The 14,282-nt window shown below is 32.7% G+C and overlaps 2 protein-coding genes across 4 annotated transcripts in view; one reads left to right on the top strand and one right to left on the bottom strand.

Annotated features, from left to right (window-relative positions):
* The window catches only part of LOC148627568 (germinal-center associated nuclear protein-like), a 32,800-nt gene extending 31,939 nt beyond the window's left edge, over positions 1-861 (bottom strand). The window contains exon 1 of the mRNA XM_088574896.1: positions 729-861. The gene's annotated coding sequence lies outside the window, so the exon portion shown is untranslated. The remainder of the gene's footprint in view (positions 1-728) is intronic.
* Positions 862-986: 125 nt separating this feature from the next.
* LOC148627567 (suppressor of tumorigenicity 7 protein homolog) overlaps positions 987-14,282 on the top strand; it is a 47,495-nt gene continuing 34,199 nt past the window's right edge. Inside the window, exon 1 of one of the 3 annotated variants that reach the window (XM_088574910.1) lies at positions 987-1,166. In XM_088574910.1, coding sequence (XP_088431036.1) covers positions 1,016-1,166 — 151 coding nt within the window. In that variant the 5' untranslated portion in view covers positions 987-1,015. Of the gene's footprint in view, positions 1,167-1,392; positions 1,547-12,598; positions 12,675-14,282 lie in introns of those variants that run through there. The other 2 variants (XM_088574938.1, XM_088574929.1) reach the window with 2 other exon arrangements.

The following is a 14,282-nucleotide window of genomic DNA, read 5'->3' as shown; positions in this document are numbered from 1 at the left end:
AACTTTGGGCTGCCATTTTCTTCACAGTGGTGTTGTTGTACAACATACCTATTCTTGTTATAAATATTTAAAATTGTCTTTAAAGTTTGTTTGAATGTTAATTTTGTCTTAATTCTGAATGATTTTTAATTGATATTTGTTACATTTTTTGTACATACGTGTATATTAAAATGAACTTCTCACAATTTTAACATCACTAACGTAAATGAAGCATTTCCACCATGATTTTGTGTGTTACTGACTCAAACCGGTGTTTGGACAACAAGACTGTAGAGGCTCCCAATCCTACAATATGTAGACGAGCAGCCACTGCCGAGATATACATGTACCAACCCCCTCTTCTTCTTCCAGAGTACAGTCCAATATTTCCAGACACAACAATTTACAAGATTCTGAGATGTATATACTTTCAGAGACTACAACTGTCTGTGCAAGGCATGCCAAGTCCCACAGAACTTAAAACATTCAGTTACAACTCATAGTCATATTCCATACTGGAACTTGGAAGAAGAGAAGTAGGCCCACAAAAATATCCTCGATTGCGTCCTCTTACAGGTTACACTACCCGCGAAATCGTAGCTTGATCTTTTTCCTTTTTTATAATTTTTGCGATCTATAGTATAGATCTAGACGTTTCAAAATTCACAAAGAGTTGAGCTACGTTTCGCAGCTAAGGTTACACCTGCCTCATTATTAGTAGATCTATTAGATGAATAACTATGTTTTACCTAGAACTGAAGCTTAAGCTTGATTTCTTTGTATATTAAATCATGTTTTACAGTCGCTGATCAGAACATAAACTAATAAACGTGAGTTCGTCAACTTTCATTTCAAAACTTCCGCCACAAATCCATGGACCGCACTCTTTGAGCTTTCAAATTTAAAGAATGAAATTTCGAATTAACCGCTATGTGAAAGATTTTATGTCTGTAAAATGATTCATTGGAAATAAACATATTTTTTATAGATAACTTTTATCATTTTTTTTTCTTAATTCCGGAACTGTAATTGAACCATGGCTGGCTTCCTGTCAAGAATTTTTGAGAAAGTTAAGTCCTGGATTCATTGGTCTTGGACTTACCTGTGGGCAGTATGGTTCATCCTTGTTATTTTTGTTGTGTACATTCTAAGAGGCCCTCTTAAACTAACAGAAAATCTCTCATATGGTAAGTCGAATAGTCCATGCCCCCTTTTTCTAAACCGTCATATTTTGAACTGTTTATTTTTCCTCCTTGGTGTAATTGCTACAATTCAATATAAGTCCAATAAGTTTGAATTCACATAAATTACAATCTAAAAACACACAGTTATTTATTATATACATATCTGTCATATAATCCGAGTTCAACCTCATCTAAATTATCTCCCTTAGTCGCAATGCATTTAGTACAGAGCCATATTGTTGTTGTTATGTATATGTTGTTGTCCTGGAGAACTGCAGTCCAGTGCTTATATCCATTGGATCTGCATGAATCCCTATCTATAGTTTGGGTTCGGGAATTTTATAATATAACTACAATACACTAGAGAGTAACTCTAGTCCTTGGTGAGACTCAGTATTATTAGTCTATAGACTATACTTTTATTGTCGGGTAGGAAGATAAGTACTAAGGCATCTAGGTCCCTCATCATCTTTAGTGCTAGGTTTTCTCTCGCAAAATAAAAATATAAAAACACATAGACTTTTATGTGGGTTTGCTTAAAAATACATACATGTATGCAATATAATGTCGCAAAATTAACATGAATAGATAAATTTGTATGGTTTCCATTCCTCGTCATTTAAGGCAGATTTGAATGCATCGCTGGACCGTGAAGTAACTTGAATAAGATAGGCCATTCTAATATTCTACAATCCTGATGGAGAATGTACATTTGTATGTATTCTAAGGATTCTTAGCGACATTGCTGGAAGAAGTATATTAGTAGGAAGAAAAAGCTTTCCTCATCAGAAGATATAATGAAAAATTATCAAAAACAACAATAACCAACCAAACAAATGGAAATTGTCTTCTTCCCCAGTTTATTTAAACCAGTTTTCTCAGTCTTTCTGAAGGTTCTTCGGACCGTCAGACAGGGCTCATGTTACTGGGCGATTCAGGTGACATGTTCGTCTGGGAGTCGCTCACTTCACTCTTAGAAGACACCTAAAGCGAAGTGAAGTCGCCCTATCATTTTCAGATATCACCCATGATCAGGACTGTACTCCGTCTTTTAGCGGTATTTTGACCAGAGTTATCTCTCTTTTGATAACAATTCAAACAAAAATGGTGCCCGTTTGAGAAAATAAATTGTAAAATTTTTCGAAATCTATCAAATTATCGGTTCAAGCAAGTATTCTAAACAACTTTATGCTTCAAACGTTTAAAACTCGATTTGAAATTATTATTTTTCACTTCAGCTTACGATAATTCATGTTTTACTTTTCACATTTTGTTATGAAATGTGTAAATTTGTCATGTGGGTTCATTGGACTTGGGTTAAATTTATCTCACTTGATAATTTGGTAGAAAACTGGAAGCATTTCTTTTGATCTTCATGTTTCATAAGAAACAGAACAGTAAATTCTCCATTTCAACGGAACATTTCTTAAGCTTGAGACGAGTTCCTACCAACCGTTACAATATGTGTAAATAAAGTTTCTGTCTCGATTCTGTCAGTAACAATTTTTAACATGATTATTGATACTCTGGATCAACTTATATCAAGAGACTGGATATTTTGAACAAGAAATCATCATGGATTAAGTGGGATCAGAAAAAAAAACCAGAACAAATTGAAAATTCCAAAAGAATATCACAGCCTGAAAATTTTCTATTCCACTGCTGCTAAAAAAGACAAAATCAATAGGACAATGCATTGCAAGAAGCTTTGCTTTGCTCAAACATGTATTAATTTTGCTGTAATAAATTTGATAAGGGGTAGAGGTATCGATCAGAAATTCAATTTCATAAATATATGATACACTCAATTATTAAGTCAGCAGGCTGATTTCATTTTTTCAAAATATTTATTACTTACATATGTAACACAAAGAAAAAGTAACATTTATCTCAATTTAGAAAATAAATATATGAAAATGCTTGCTTATATTATGTACATGTAAGTAATATATAAAACATATAATTTTAAAAAGCATAAGTAAATGATGCGCATACGCATTCACTTCTCCCTGTTCATCCCCACTTCCTAGTGTCTCTCTGAAAGAGAAGTTACTTCTCCCTGTTTTTCTCAAGTAGCTTGAGCCCTGCCATCAGATATCACTGATAAAAATGTGGCAGGACGGGTAAAAAAAATCTGAAATGCCAGACCTGAAGTCCAGAAAATTTCCAGTATTAGTCATTCTTGATACAGGTCAAAATGGACAGTAAAACTGGGTTCGGTCCTGAATATAGTATGTCATCAAAGGACCTAATGTCCTGAAAGAAAAACTGAATCTTTGGAAAGACTGGTTTTCTGCATTATAGTGGTATAACCGCTTTCGGGTATTCTTTTTATATGATCGCCATTGTGATTTACTGTTACCCTTGAAATCCTTTTATGCATTCAAGATTAAATTCATATTTTGATATAGTTGTTCAACCTACAATAAAATTAACATAACTGATTAATGGTCTGGTATGTTGGAGGCCTTCTTCATTAAAATCAGACGATAAATGAATACATGCTTGACCAAGAATTTCACATTCGCATCAGAACTAGGTTAAACAAAAACAAAAATGGCAACCGATGACCCTTGTCATTCATTCATTCCGTAAGTAGGTCAGCATTTACAATCATGATTATTTTCTTTGACATTTGATACATGTAGATGAATATCCAGGCTAAGTGATAGAAAAAAAAAACATGTCCATCAAATGTTTTTTGAATTTTTATCAAAGGCTTAATACTATGGCCACCAGAGTGGGGTTAACCCAGTATGTGAGCTTGGCATCCGTCATCAAACATCTTTTCCTTTGAAACTACCGAATAAATTTGCATGAAACTTATAATTATTGTTCCTCAGAGTTTCCTGCACAAAATGAATGTTTGGATTTTTGATCGGTTAAAAAATGTGGCTGTCATTACTAAAAATAGAACATAGGGGTCTGACAGCAGATATTTGCATATATCTCCAGAATCGTTAGGTTTAGCCAAATTCTGACACGGCTAAAAGTATTTAGCATGATGAGATCTATCTGTGGTCAAATTTTAGCGAATATCTGTTGATCCATGTTTGAGTTATTGCCCTTTTTGGACGTTTTTTTGCTGTTTTTGATGTTATTACATTAAAAAAACTACTACACAGAATTCAATGAAAGTTGGTATTCTTGTTTTTTAGGGTATCCTGCACAAAATTGGTATTTGGATTTTTGATTGGTTAAAAAACATAACCAACATTACTAAAAATAGAACATAAGGGTCGGACAGTAGTTTTGTGCATATATCTCCAGAACCTTTAGGTTTAGCTGATATCTTTCAATTGCTGAATTCCTTATCATAAGGCCTACAAAAGTCTTCAAGGGATCAAAGTTGTCAGATGACTCCATGTAAGAGTTATTGCCCTTGAGAGGAGAAAAATGACAGGTTTTATTTACAGTTTTCAGCTAATATCTTGAAAACTATAATAGATAAAATGAGACTTTCAGGTGCTGAAACGATTCTTATTATAAGGCCTACAAAAGTCTTCTGGGATCAAAGTTGTCAGACAACTCCATGGAAGAGTTATTGTCCTTGAAAGGCAAAAAATTATGTTTTTATCAGTTTTCAGCCAATATCTTGAAAACTATAATAGATGGAATGAAACTTTCAGTTCATGAAATGATCCTTATGATAAGTTCTACTAAAGTCTTCATGGAGTCAGAAATGTTGGACAACTCCTTGTTATAGTTATTGGCCTTGAAAGGCTAAAATTTAACAAGGTGAGTGATTTAGGCTCCTGGGAGCCTCTTGTTTTTTTTTTTTTTTTGTTTTTTTTTTTATAGTTTTCAGTCAATATCTTGAAATCTATAATAGATAGAAAGAAACATTCAATCACTGCTGAAATGATCCTTATGATAGTCTTACCAAAGTCTTCTTGAGTCAAAATTGTTGGATAACTTGTTAAAATTTTTGCCTTGAAAGACAATCTTTAACCAGATGAGCAATTCAGGCTCCTGGGAGACTCTTGTTTAAATAGCTACTTGTACAAATGTAAGTAAACTGATGCACAGAATTTAATACATTGCTGTAAAGTCCAGATGATCATGATGTCTATTGCAGGAACATATTTATTCATCTAATGTTTATACTGCAGGAACCAAGCAAAATAAAAAGTATCCTTCCAAGATAGAATAATAAATAGCACCAAATAGTTGAGACAAGACATCCATCTAGGTTATCTGTAAGGAAAATGTCCACAGCTGGTTACAACTTACTCATATTAGTTGCTGGTGGCTATATCTTTGTTTTTGAAAGAAAATAATAAGGGTTCTGCCACTATGTGGCGAATGCCCTATAGCAACCTGGCAGTGTTCCCATCTGAAACAAAATTGTGTGGTCTATTGGCCTAGACTTTTGATATTTGCATGAGGATAGATCAGCTCAAGGCAATGTGTCATGTACCATGTTTGATGTACTTTTACCTCAAGGTGTAATTAATGATTTTTGCATGACAAATTTGTATCTGGGCTGTAACTTTTTGTTGTTTTGCATGAGGGTAAATCAGCTCAAGACAATGTGTTTTGTATTATGGTTGGTGAACTTTGACTGTTTGACATCAAGGTCAAAATAATGAATTTTGATTTAGTGATTTGTGTCGTGGCTGTAATGAGTTTGGTGTGATTAACTCATCACAGTGGCTTGCAGGTATTCCATATAGTGAGATTCATTTTTTGAAAAAATTGATAACAACTTCCTGTTTACCTAGGATTTTGTATATTTTTTACTTTATATTTTGAATGTTGGAATTTTCATCGCATTTTCTTAGCAACTACTCATCACAGTGGCTTGAAATTATAACCTATATTTCCTGTAGATGTGTCATGTGGCAGGATCTATTTTTGTAAAAATTTGACAATAACTTCCGTTTACTGAGGACTTCGTTTATTTTTTTACTTTATATTTTTGAAAGTTAAAATTTTCATTGCACTTTTTTCAGCAACTACTCATCACTTAAACACATTTTTCCTGTGGATATGCCATATGGTAGGTTCCATTTTTTGAAAAATTCAACAACTTCCTGTTTTACTGAGGACTTTTTTTGTTTTCTTTACAACCTGATTAAAAGTGGGGGGTATCAGCCATCACGTACAGATATCTTGTCTTTTTTAAGAAATGAAAATTTGTGAAGGCGAAAATTTTAAATTCAAAGAAAAAATTAACATGGTAATATTTTACCGTTTTCCATTTTTACATATACCGGTATTTACTAAATGATATAAATTTAGACATGAATTTAATTATTTTTCTTTCCCATAATTTATTCATGATGAAATAAAGATATGTGGAAGTAATATTTTGAGTTCAAAGAAAAAAATTAATATGGTATTACATTGGAAGCATTCCAATGATAATTCTGAAATTTACATGAACCCAATCATCTGTCAATTTACATAGTTTACATAACAATTTTGCAGTCATCAACGATCACTCAATCATTGGTCACCATTCCTACAAATAGTTGTGGGGAATGGTTCAGGGACTGTATGAATGAGAAAGCAGTAAGGCATGTAATCACTTGCTCAGAAGCATTACATTCTATTTAACATGCTGATATTTTCCTGTAAGTTGGAAACACTGACTTGGCAACGTAGATTGTTGATCTGTCTGACAGAGTAGCATATTTTGACTTTTTCCTGTGTGTTCAACAAGAAAATGTGAAAATTTCTGCCAGACAGAGTAATATTGTCTTGACATTGCCATCAGTCATACAAATTTCACCTTTACTAAATAATGATTGTCTCAAGGTTTTTATACTTTATAAGGAGAATTCTATTTCTGTTCTTGTGGCTGAGTTATGGAACTTTAATTCTTGAAAAGGAGGATTTTATTGTTTTCCACATGTAAAATCTTGCCTGAAAAAATTGATAAAAATTGCTTATAACTTTACACTAGTGTTTTTTTCTTATGGTCTTGAGATCTGTATACCTTTAGGTGAGTATCCATATTCTGTGTTTTCCAGAGTTACATATATTCAACATTTCATTAATAACTTGATGCATGTTTTTCACATATCACACTGTATCTAAAAAAAAGCCTTACATAAAATGCTTCTTACTCATTCCATCTGTCCAAACTTTGTTGCAATTATCTGGGCTCTCTATGGATGGATGGATTATAGATGGGGCATACATTGCAAGTGTATTTGGATGCTCTCCAATGTCAACGACAACCTCCTGTTTTGTGGGACTTTGCTATTTTCTCTATATGGAATGATGCAGATTTTTTTTGTCACAAAATATCAGCTCACAATAGATGGATTAAATTCAAATTTGGTCAGTGGCTTTATATAGATAGGATATATGTTGTAAGCGGTTTTAATTGCTGTAGGATATCAACTTTACATTTCAAGGGACTTTGCTATATTTTACTTTATGAAATGATATAGAAAATTCTCCAAAAAATATCTGCCCCCAATAGATGCATTTATTTCAAATTTAGGGTGTGGTTTTACATGTATATTGACTTTGTACATGATTTAGGGTGTTCTCCACTATCGTCTTTCTGTAGGATCGGGCTATATTGACCTGTTTACCCTATGATTTCAGTGTAGTTTCTACAGAATTTGACTTCAAATTATGCTCTACAATTTGTGAATCTCTCATAATACCCAATGACACAAAGTTCAAGATTTTATGACTCATTCTTATAAAATACGACTAAAAGTATGCTTTGGCTTTAAGAAGCAAAAACAGATATGCCATTCTAGGTATACCTAGCATGACAAGGCTGTTGACAATGCCGTATTTGTATTGTTTAATACTTTACAGAGTTCATTATTTGTATGTAAGATTCAAGGCATTTACTTTTTTTTTTATCAAAAAATACATTTTTTTGTTTAATTTGTTTATGATTTATGGCAGTTATGTGCACACAGTTGGGGATTGACATATCAAGCACTCAAGGTGCTGATGTTTGTTTACAGTTTGTTAACACAACTATCAAGTCTCAAACGCATTTCACTGTTAACATAAATTAATGCATGTATCAAAGGCAATCGAAAAATGAATTAATATTTAATTGAAGCTGTTTTAAATTTGATTTGTAATATGCTGTCTGATTAGTTGGTTCTCTTTGAGCATACCAGATTGTTTTGCAGAATCTGATTAAGCACTGTGACATCATTGTTGCTGATTGGTCCACAAATTGTTAGTCAAATAATCTACAAAAAAATTAATTTGATCCACAATATCTGGGCTGGAATCAATAAGAGATTAAATTAAGTTTGTTTTGTTTGTTTGTTTGTTTGTTGGGGTTTAATGCCCGAGCAGCAATATTTCAGCTATATTCAGGCGATGAACATGAAGTGGATGATAAAATGAACATGAAATGATGATGAAATGAAAAATGGGATGGGACATGAGGGTAATGTGGTCGACAAATTTTGATTGCCACTGGAAATAGGGAGAGGTGGATAGGGTCGGGCAATTTAGCCTCCTGTGGCGGAGCCCTATGGTTCCTACTCCGGGAGAATACCACAGTAGGGTTCTTTAACCTGCAAGGAACGTGGCATCTTTCCCAACACGGTGCACCACTATGGTTTGCGGTCAGGTTTTCCGTATTATAGCCTGATAACCCCAGCATGTAACATGCCAGGGGTACCCCATTCCACCACCTGGGGCACACAACTCAATTGCTCTGTGGGCACTGAGCACTATTTAGTCGCCTTTTACGACAAGCTTAGTGCTGCTGCAGGCTTATTCTTTTGCCACCCAGACCTGCACAGGGCAATTAAATTAAGAAATATTTCTATTTTTTGAATAGGTTATACATGATATTATGTAAGACATAACCTGGTTTGGGCCAACTTACACTTTTTATAAACCTGTGTCTCACCTGTATTTTTTTTACATAACTACGATAAACACATCTGATTTATTATTTTCATCACAGAATTTACTTTTAAAATCAAGAGTTATCTCTCTTTGATTACGAAATGTGTCTGTTCCCCTCCCCCCCCTCCCCACTCAACTTACATTTCAAAGGAGGATAGGTATGTTGGTCAAAATTTATTGTTTTTTTGATCATTTTAGCACTGATATTAATTTTTGTTTGTTTGAATAGTGTATCAATGGACACTGTGCTTTGATTTAGTGAAAAAGGCCAGATGAACAGTGTTGTGCCAGTAATTACTGTGCTATCTACAGTTTGTTGTAATGGTTATGTATAAACAGGAAAGGGATGGACTATTAAGTTGATCTTTTATTAATAGTTATGGAAGTTGATGGAAAAGGAAAACAACTTTCAAACTTACATCTTTTTAAAAAAAAATTGGTGTCATTTGATGTCTTACAAAGCAAGGAAGCAAACCTTATAACATTTTGTATCCTACATAGTCTTGAGTAATAACTGTTAATTTTGGAAAGGTGCTATATGTCTTAATAATATCAGTGTTGTTGTGCCATGTTAGTTAGGTCATGTAACAGGCAGAAATTTTAAGCAGCACAGGGTATACCAAATATATATATGTATGACATTTATACTGCATGATCACTTTTAATTGTATTGACTGAAAATTTGTGGTGGTGTAATGTCGCTGTTGTCACTGGTATTTCATGCAATAAAGTCAAATATTAGTTGGTTGATCTTTTTTAAATTTTATAACAAGAGTACAAATTAAAAAAGGAAGGTTGGTATTGAATTTGCAGGTTATCACCTTACTGTATTGGAATTAGGGGCCAAAACAAGCATTTTATACAATTTAACTCTATCATATGACTCAAGTAAATGCATATTGATGTTTATGATATTGTTCTACAATATTCTATACCACTGAGGTCATACTGGGGTCGATTTTTTGAGGTTTAGACTTGCATCATTTAGAAGTGAGGGCCAGAAACCAGCATTTTCAGTTTACTACATTGTATTTGTAAATTGATTTCTTTGAAATTGTACTGCAATATGTCATACACCCGAAAGAGGTTCAGGTCAATGTTAAACCATTTAGGAATTATGCCAAAAATAATAATAGTCTTGTTTCCTGCTACCAGCAATAACAAAATTAGGGTGGGTAGGTAGGTAAGGAAATTATTTTATTTTTCAAAAAAAATTGACATTGAGTTAATGAGGAACAATCTAGCCTTTAACAGCGGTTGAGTCAAAGTGGCCACAAAATGTTTAGGATAGGCACAAAAAACTAGGGTAGGTAGGGTAGCAGGAAACAGACATTAAAAACATGTTAAAAACATATAAAAAGGGTAAAAAACAAAGCATTTTCTAGATGCCTATATGTTATCTTATGTAAAAAGGAATGTATCTCTTTGAAATTGTATCACAAAGTGCCATTACCTCCAAAGGAAAGCTGGGATTAATATAAGAGGTTGTTTTTGAACTGTTAAGGAATGAAGGGCCAAAAAATGGGCCACTTTGATTCTGGTCAAATTCTTATCTTGTATCAGTGCTTACTTGCTTATTTTGCTTGGATCAAGGTTGTATCAAGCTTTAATGGTGTGTCTATACATTTCTACTTGCCCCAACTATTCATGGTTTGATCAAACTAAATCCTGGGTAGCATTTTTATCTATTTGTTTATCAACACTGATGGTCAGGATTTATACTGCATATCTAGTTGTTTGTTTAAAATTACCTTCAAAATAAAGTGGTTTCCCATGATGAAAGTTTCCCAGTTGGTCCAAAAAATGATTAAAAAATAATCCCAAATAGGATTGACTATTTCCCAATAGGTAGTTGAGAGGAAGGATATGGTGTTTCTGTTCAAAATCTCACTGGTTTAAATGTTCATGACTTGTCTTTTTTTTTTTTACATCCGTTATAAAATAATTAAAACTACTAATTCCAGGTCTTGAATGGTTATTCCTAATTTCCTAAGAAAATAGGGATGAGGTAGTTTTGAAAAAGGCCATTACAGTGTATCACTGAATCCCATCATCACCACCTGACAGTTGTTACAGTTCTTTAGTTTACTCCTGATCACACATTAGTGAATTTTCTTGCTGAGCTTAATATATGCTCTGGAAGTTTCATGCTAAATGACTTTTTATAAGGAAAAATTCATACATCATTTATTTACCAAATAAGTAATCAATTTAAGTGCGTCATTGTAGATTTCCCTTGAGTACAATTAATCCATGGTGCTGTAACATTTTTATTTATTGCTGTGGATGGATGCTATTGATTTAACATCTATTTTAATCATTTAAGTAGACTCCAAATAGTATAATAACAACAAACAAAGTAAATATTTTTAATAACAAAAGAAAATACAAAACAAAAAATACAGAAACAAATGAAGAGTACAATGTAAATACAAAATAGTAAATACTTACTTTATGTAAGTCTGTTTGAGAGGTTGGTAACCATAACAGCTTGTATAGGAATTATTTTCATGGAAATTTGTTGGGGGAACCACATTATGCAGAAAGGGTACTTTGGTAATATCAAAGATTTGTGATATATTTTTGTTTCAGCTTGGTACACATCATTTGCCTTTCTCTAATCTGTATAAGGTCTTGCACTCTTGTGTTAGTTTTTAAAGGATCTATTGAATTGTTTAATGGATGCCCTGAGTGTCTTTTCTCCTTGTTTTAATCAACATAATTTCATTTGATGTGATTTTCTGGAGAACATCTAAAAAGGAGAACTTATTTGACGATACGTATGTATGCATAGCTATTTTTACAATACTTTTCTGTGTTATGTTGAATTGAAAAGAAAAAATTATTGCAACATATTTTGCATCTGAATTAAAACATAAATGTTGTTTTTCTATGACATGGACACTCAAGTTAATACTCTGTTTGAACATGGAAATGTGACATCATTCCTTTAACAAAAAAATGTTTCCATGGTGATTAAATAAATTATTTTTTATAAATACAATAACCTTTGATATTTGATCATTTGTAGATGTCTGTCTTACATGTTTTGAGAAAGCCCCCCCCAGGTGACAGGTGATGTATTGTACACAGTCCACAAATGTGTACTTCATTACATTGGTCAAATCATCTGCCAACATAAAATTATTGTCTATGAGTGAGAGAAACAAGGTCGTTAGGAATAATGAGTTTACCATTTACTAATTAACAGATCTGGCTCTCAAGGACATTATCATTGAATTCAGGTGTGGAGAAATAACTTTACCTCAAACCATTTACAGTTTTTTTATCGATAATGATGATATAATTTTCCATCAAACAATTTCTCAGCTGTAATGAGGGATTTAGTGTGATAAATTGGTACAAACTTTCTTGCTAATAGACCAAATATAGATATATGGTGGAGAATTACTTGTAGGGGGGGAAATTGTGTCTCATTTATAATTTATACATCAATTGATCGAGAGACTGCCATGACAGATTCATTGCTTTATACTGTGGGATTAGTTTCCAATAATTCTCTAATTCATTAAGTGTTTTGAAGGCTGAGGAAGCTGTGACTAACATTGATTGGTTTTCAGTGTGCTTTTGTGTAGGTGACAGTCTATGTGATCAGTTGTGTTGTGGAATATTTATCCAAAATGTTCAATTTATTCATGTGTAAGTATACCTTGTGTATTTTGTCATGTGTCGTAGATCAATTTACTTATTATCAACATATGGTTCAATATATTCTCATATTCATGTAACAGCATTTCACAGTTTATTTGATGTATGTTTTAGGACAATGTTGAAATTTTAATACAATGTTGATAATGTTTTATAGTGGCAAATTTTGATATTTTAAGGTCTTTTGAATTAATGTTTTATTTTATGTCCCGTTACCTGAGAAATCATCCAAGTTATCATGTACTCACCATGACAATATCTCTTTCAATAAATAGGATTTGACTGGAACAAGCATGGTCATAGGAAAGCATTTACATTACTAACAAAATAGGAATCATTTCTTTCTTTCTTCGTGATGTTTTAAAAACAAGCTGACTCAAACAATGTTTGGAAAAGTAAAAGTGGAATGACAACTAGCAATGCTTGTCACAGAGATATGGGGATGAAGTTTTAAATTAATGTATCAATATTTTGCATTTTTGATGATTATATCATCTTATCATTATATTTTTTGATTCAACATATTAATGCTAATATAGAGTAGAATAGCAATAAAAGATATTTTTTGGCCCAGTACATCCCACCTGAAGCAACTACATGTATTGATTCCTACATACATGTATCTTTCTAATGTTTATTGTAGAGATGTCTCTATCAATACCAGGAAGATGTTCTTTGATCCAATCAAATGGAATTCTAGTATGATAACCCACAAGTTAATATATATTGATCTGAAGTTGGTAGAGCAATTAGGTAGAATAATTGATGTGGTGTGACCTTTTGAACTTGCACTTGAGGTTCATGGCTATAATCTTGATACTTGCTAATGTGTTGTTGTTGGACCTTAGATGCATTTAAACTTCAAATTCTATACATGGACAATCAATTGTCATTGTATTTAGATTATGCTTTATATGATTTATTTTTGTTTTTTTATTCATGTCTACTTATGAAGACTATAATTGATAAGTGTTACTGAAGGTATTATTGAATGTCCATAGCTCTTTTTTAAAGTAAAAATCTTTAAAATTGTATTTTCCTAGTTCTAACCATAGTCTTACTGCTTTATTTTAGAATGCACTACTGTACCTTTTTGATTAATTTCGGTTCTGTTTTCCTCAAACATATATTTTATTGGCTTCCTTAACATGGAACATACAGGGTAATACCAGTTTAATTATTGTAGTTATGATCATGCCTTAAAGAACCATATACCATGCTTACATGAACATGTACCGGTATATTAATCAAATCGTATTGCCCTACACCTTGTTTTATTGATAAGATCATATGCCTTACATGTATAGAACCCTAGATTATTGTTCTTTCTATGAATTTGAAAAAAAAACACTGTGCTTTCTAGCATAGTACAGCTACAGCTCTTAATGTAAGAACACAGTTCTCATGATATATCCCAACTAAAATTTATTTCAGAAATCACAGTGCAAAAAATAATGCATTTGTAGTACTACAGTGCACAGTGGGTTAATTGTTTTGGGGAAACACTGATTACACCCTAATTGATCTTGCTTTACAAGACCCTATGTTCAATTCATGCTTGATGTTAAATTGGTACTTTAGTTTGCATTATTAGCAAGT

Source organism: Perna viridis, chromosome 1 (genome assembly GCF_037379345.1).
Source record: "Perna viridis isolate PV_CMFRI_1.1 ecotype Kerala chromosome 1, ASM3737934v1, whole genome shotgun sequence".
NCBI classification, from domain to species: domain Eukaryota; kingdom Metazoa; phylum Mollusca; class Bivalvia; order Mytilida; family Mytilidae; genus Perna; species Perna viridis.
This window is presented reverse-complemented; position numbering and strand designations above follow the sequence as displayed.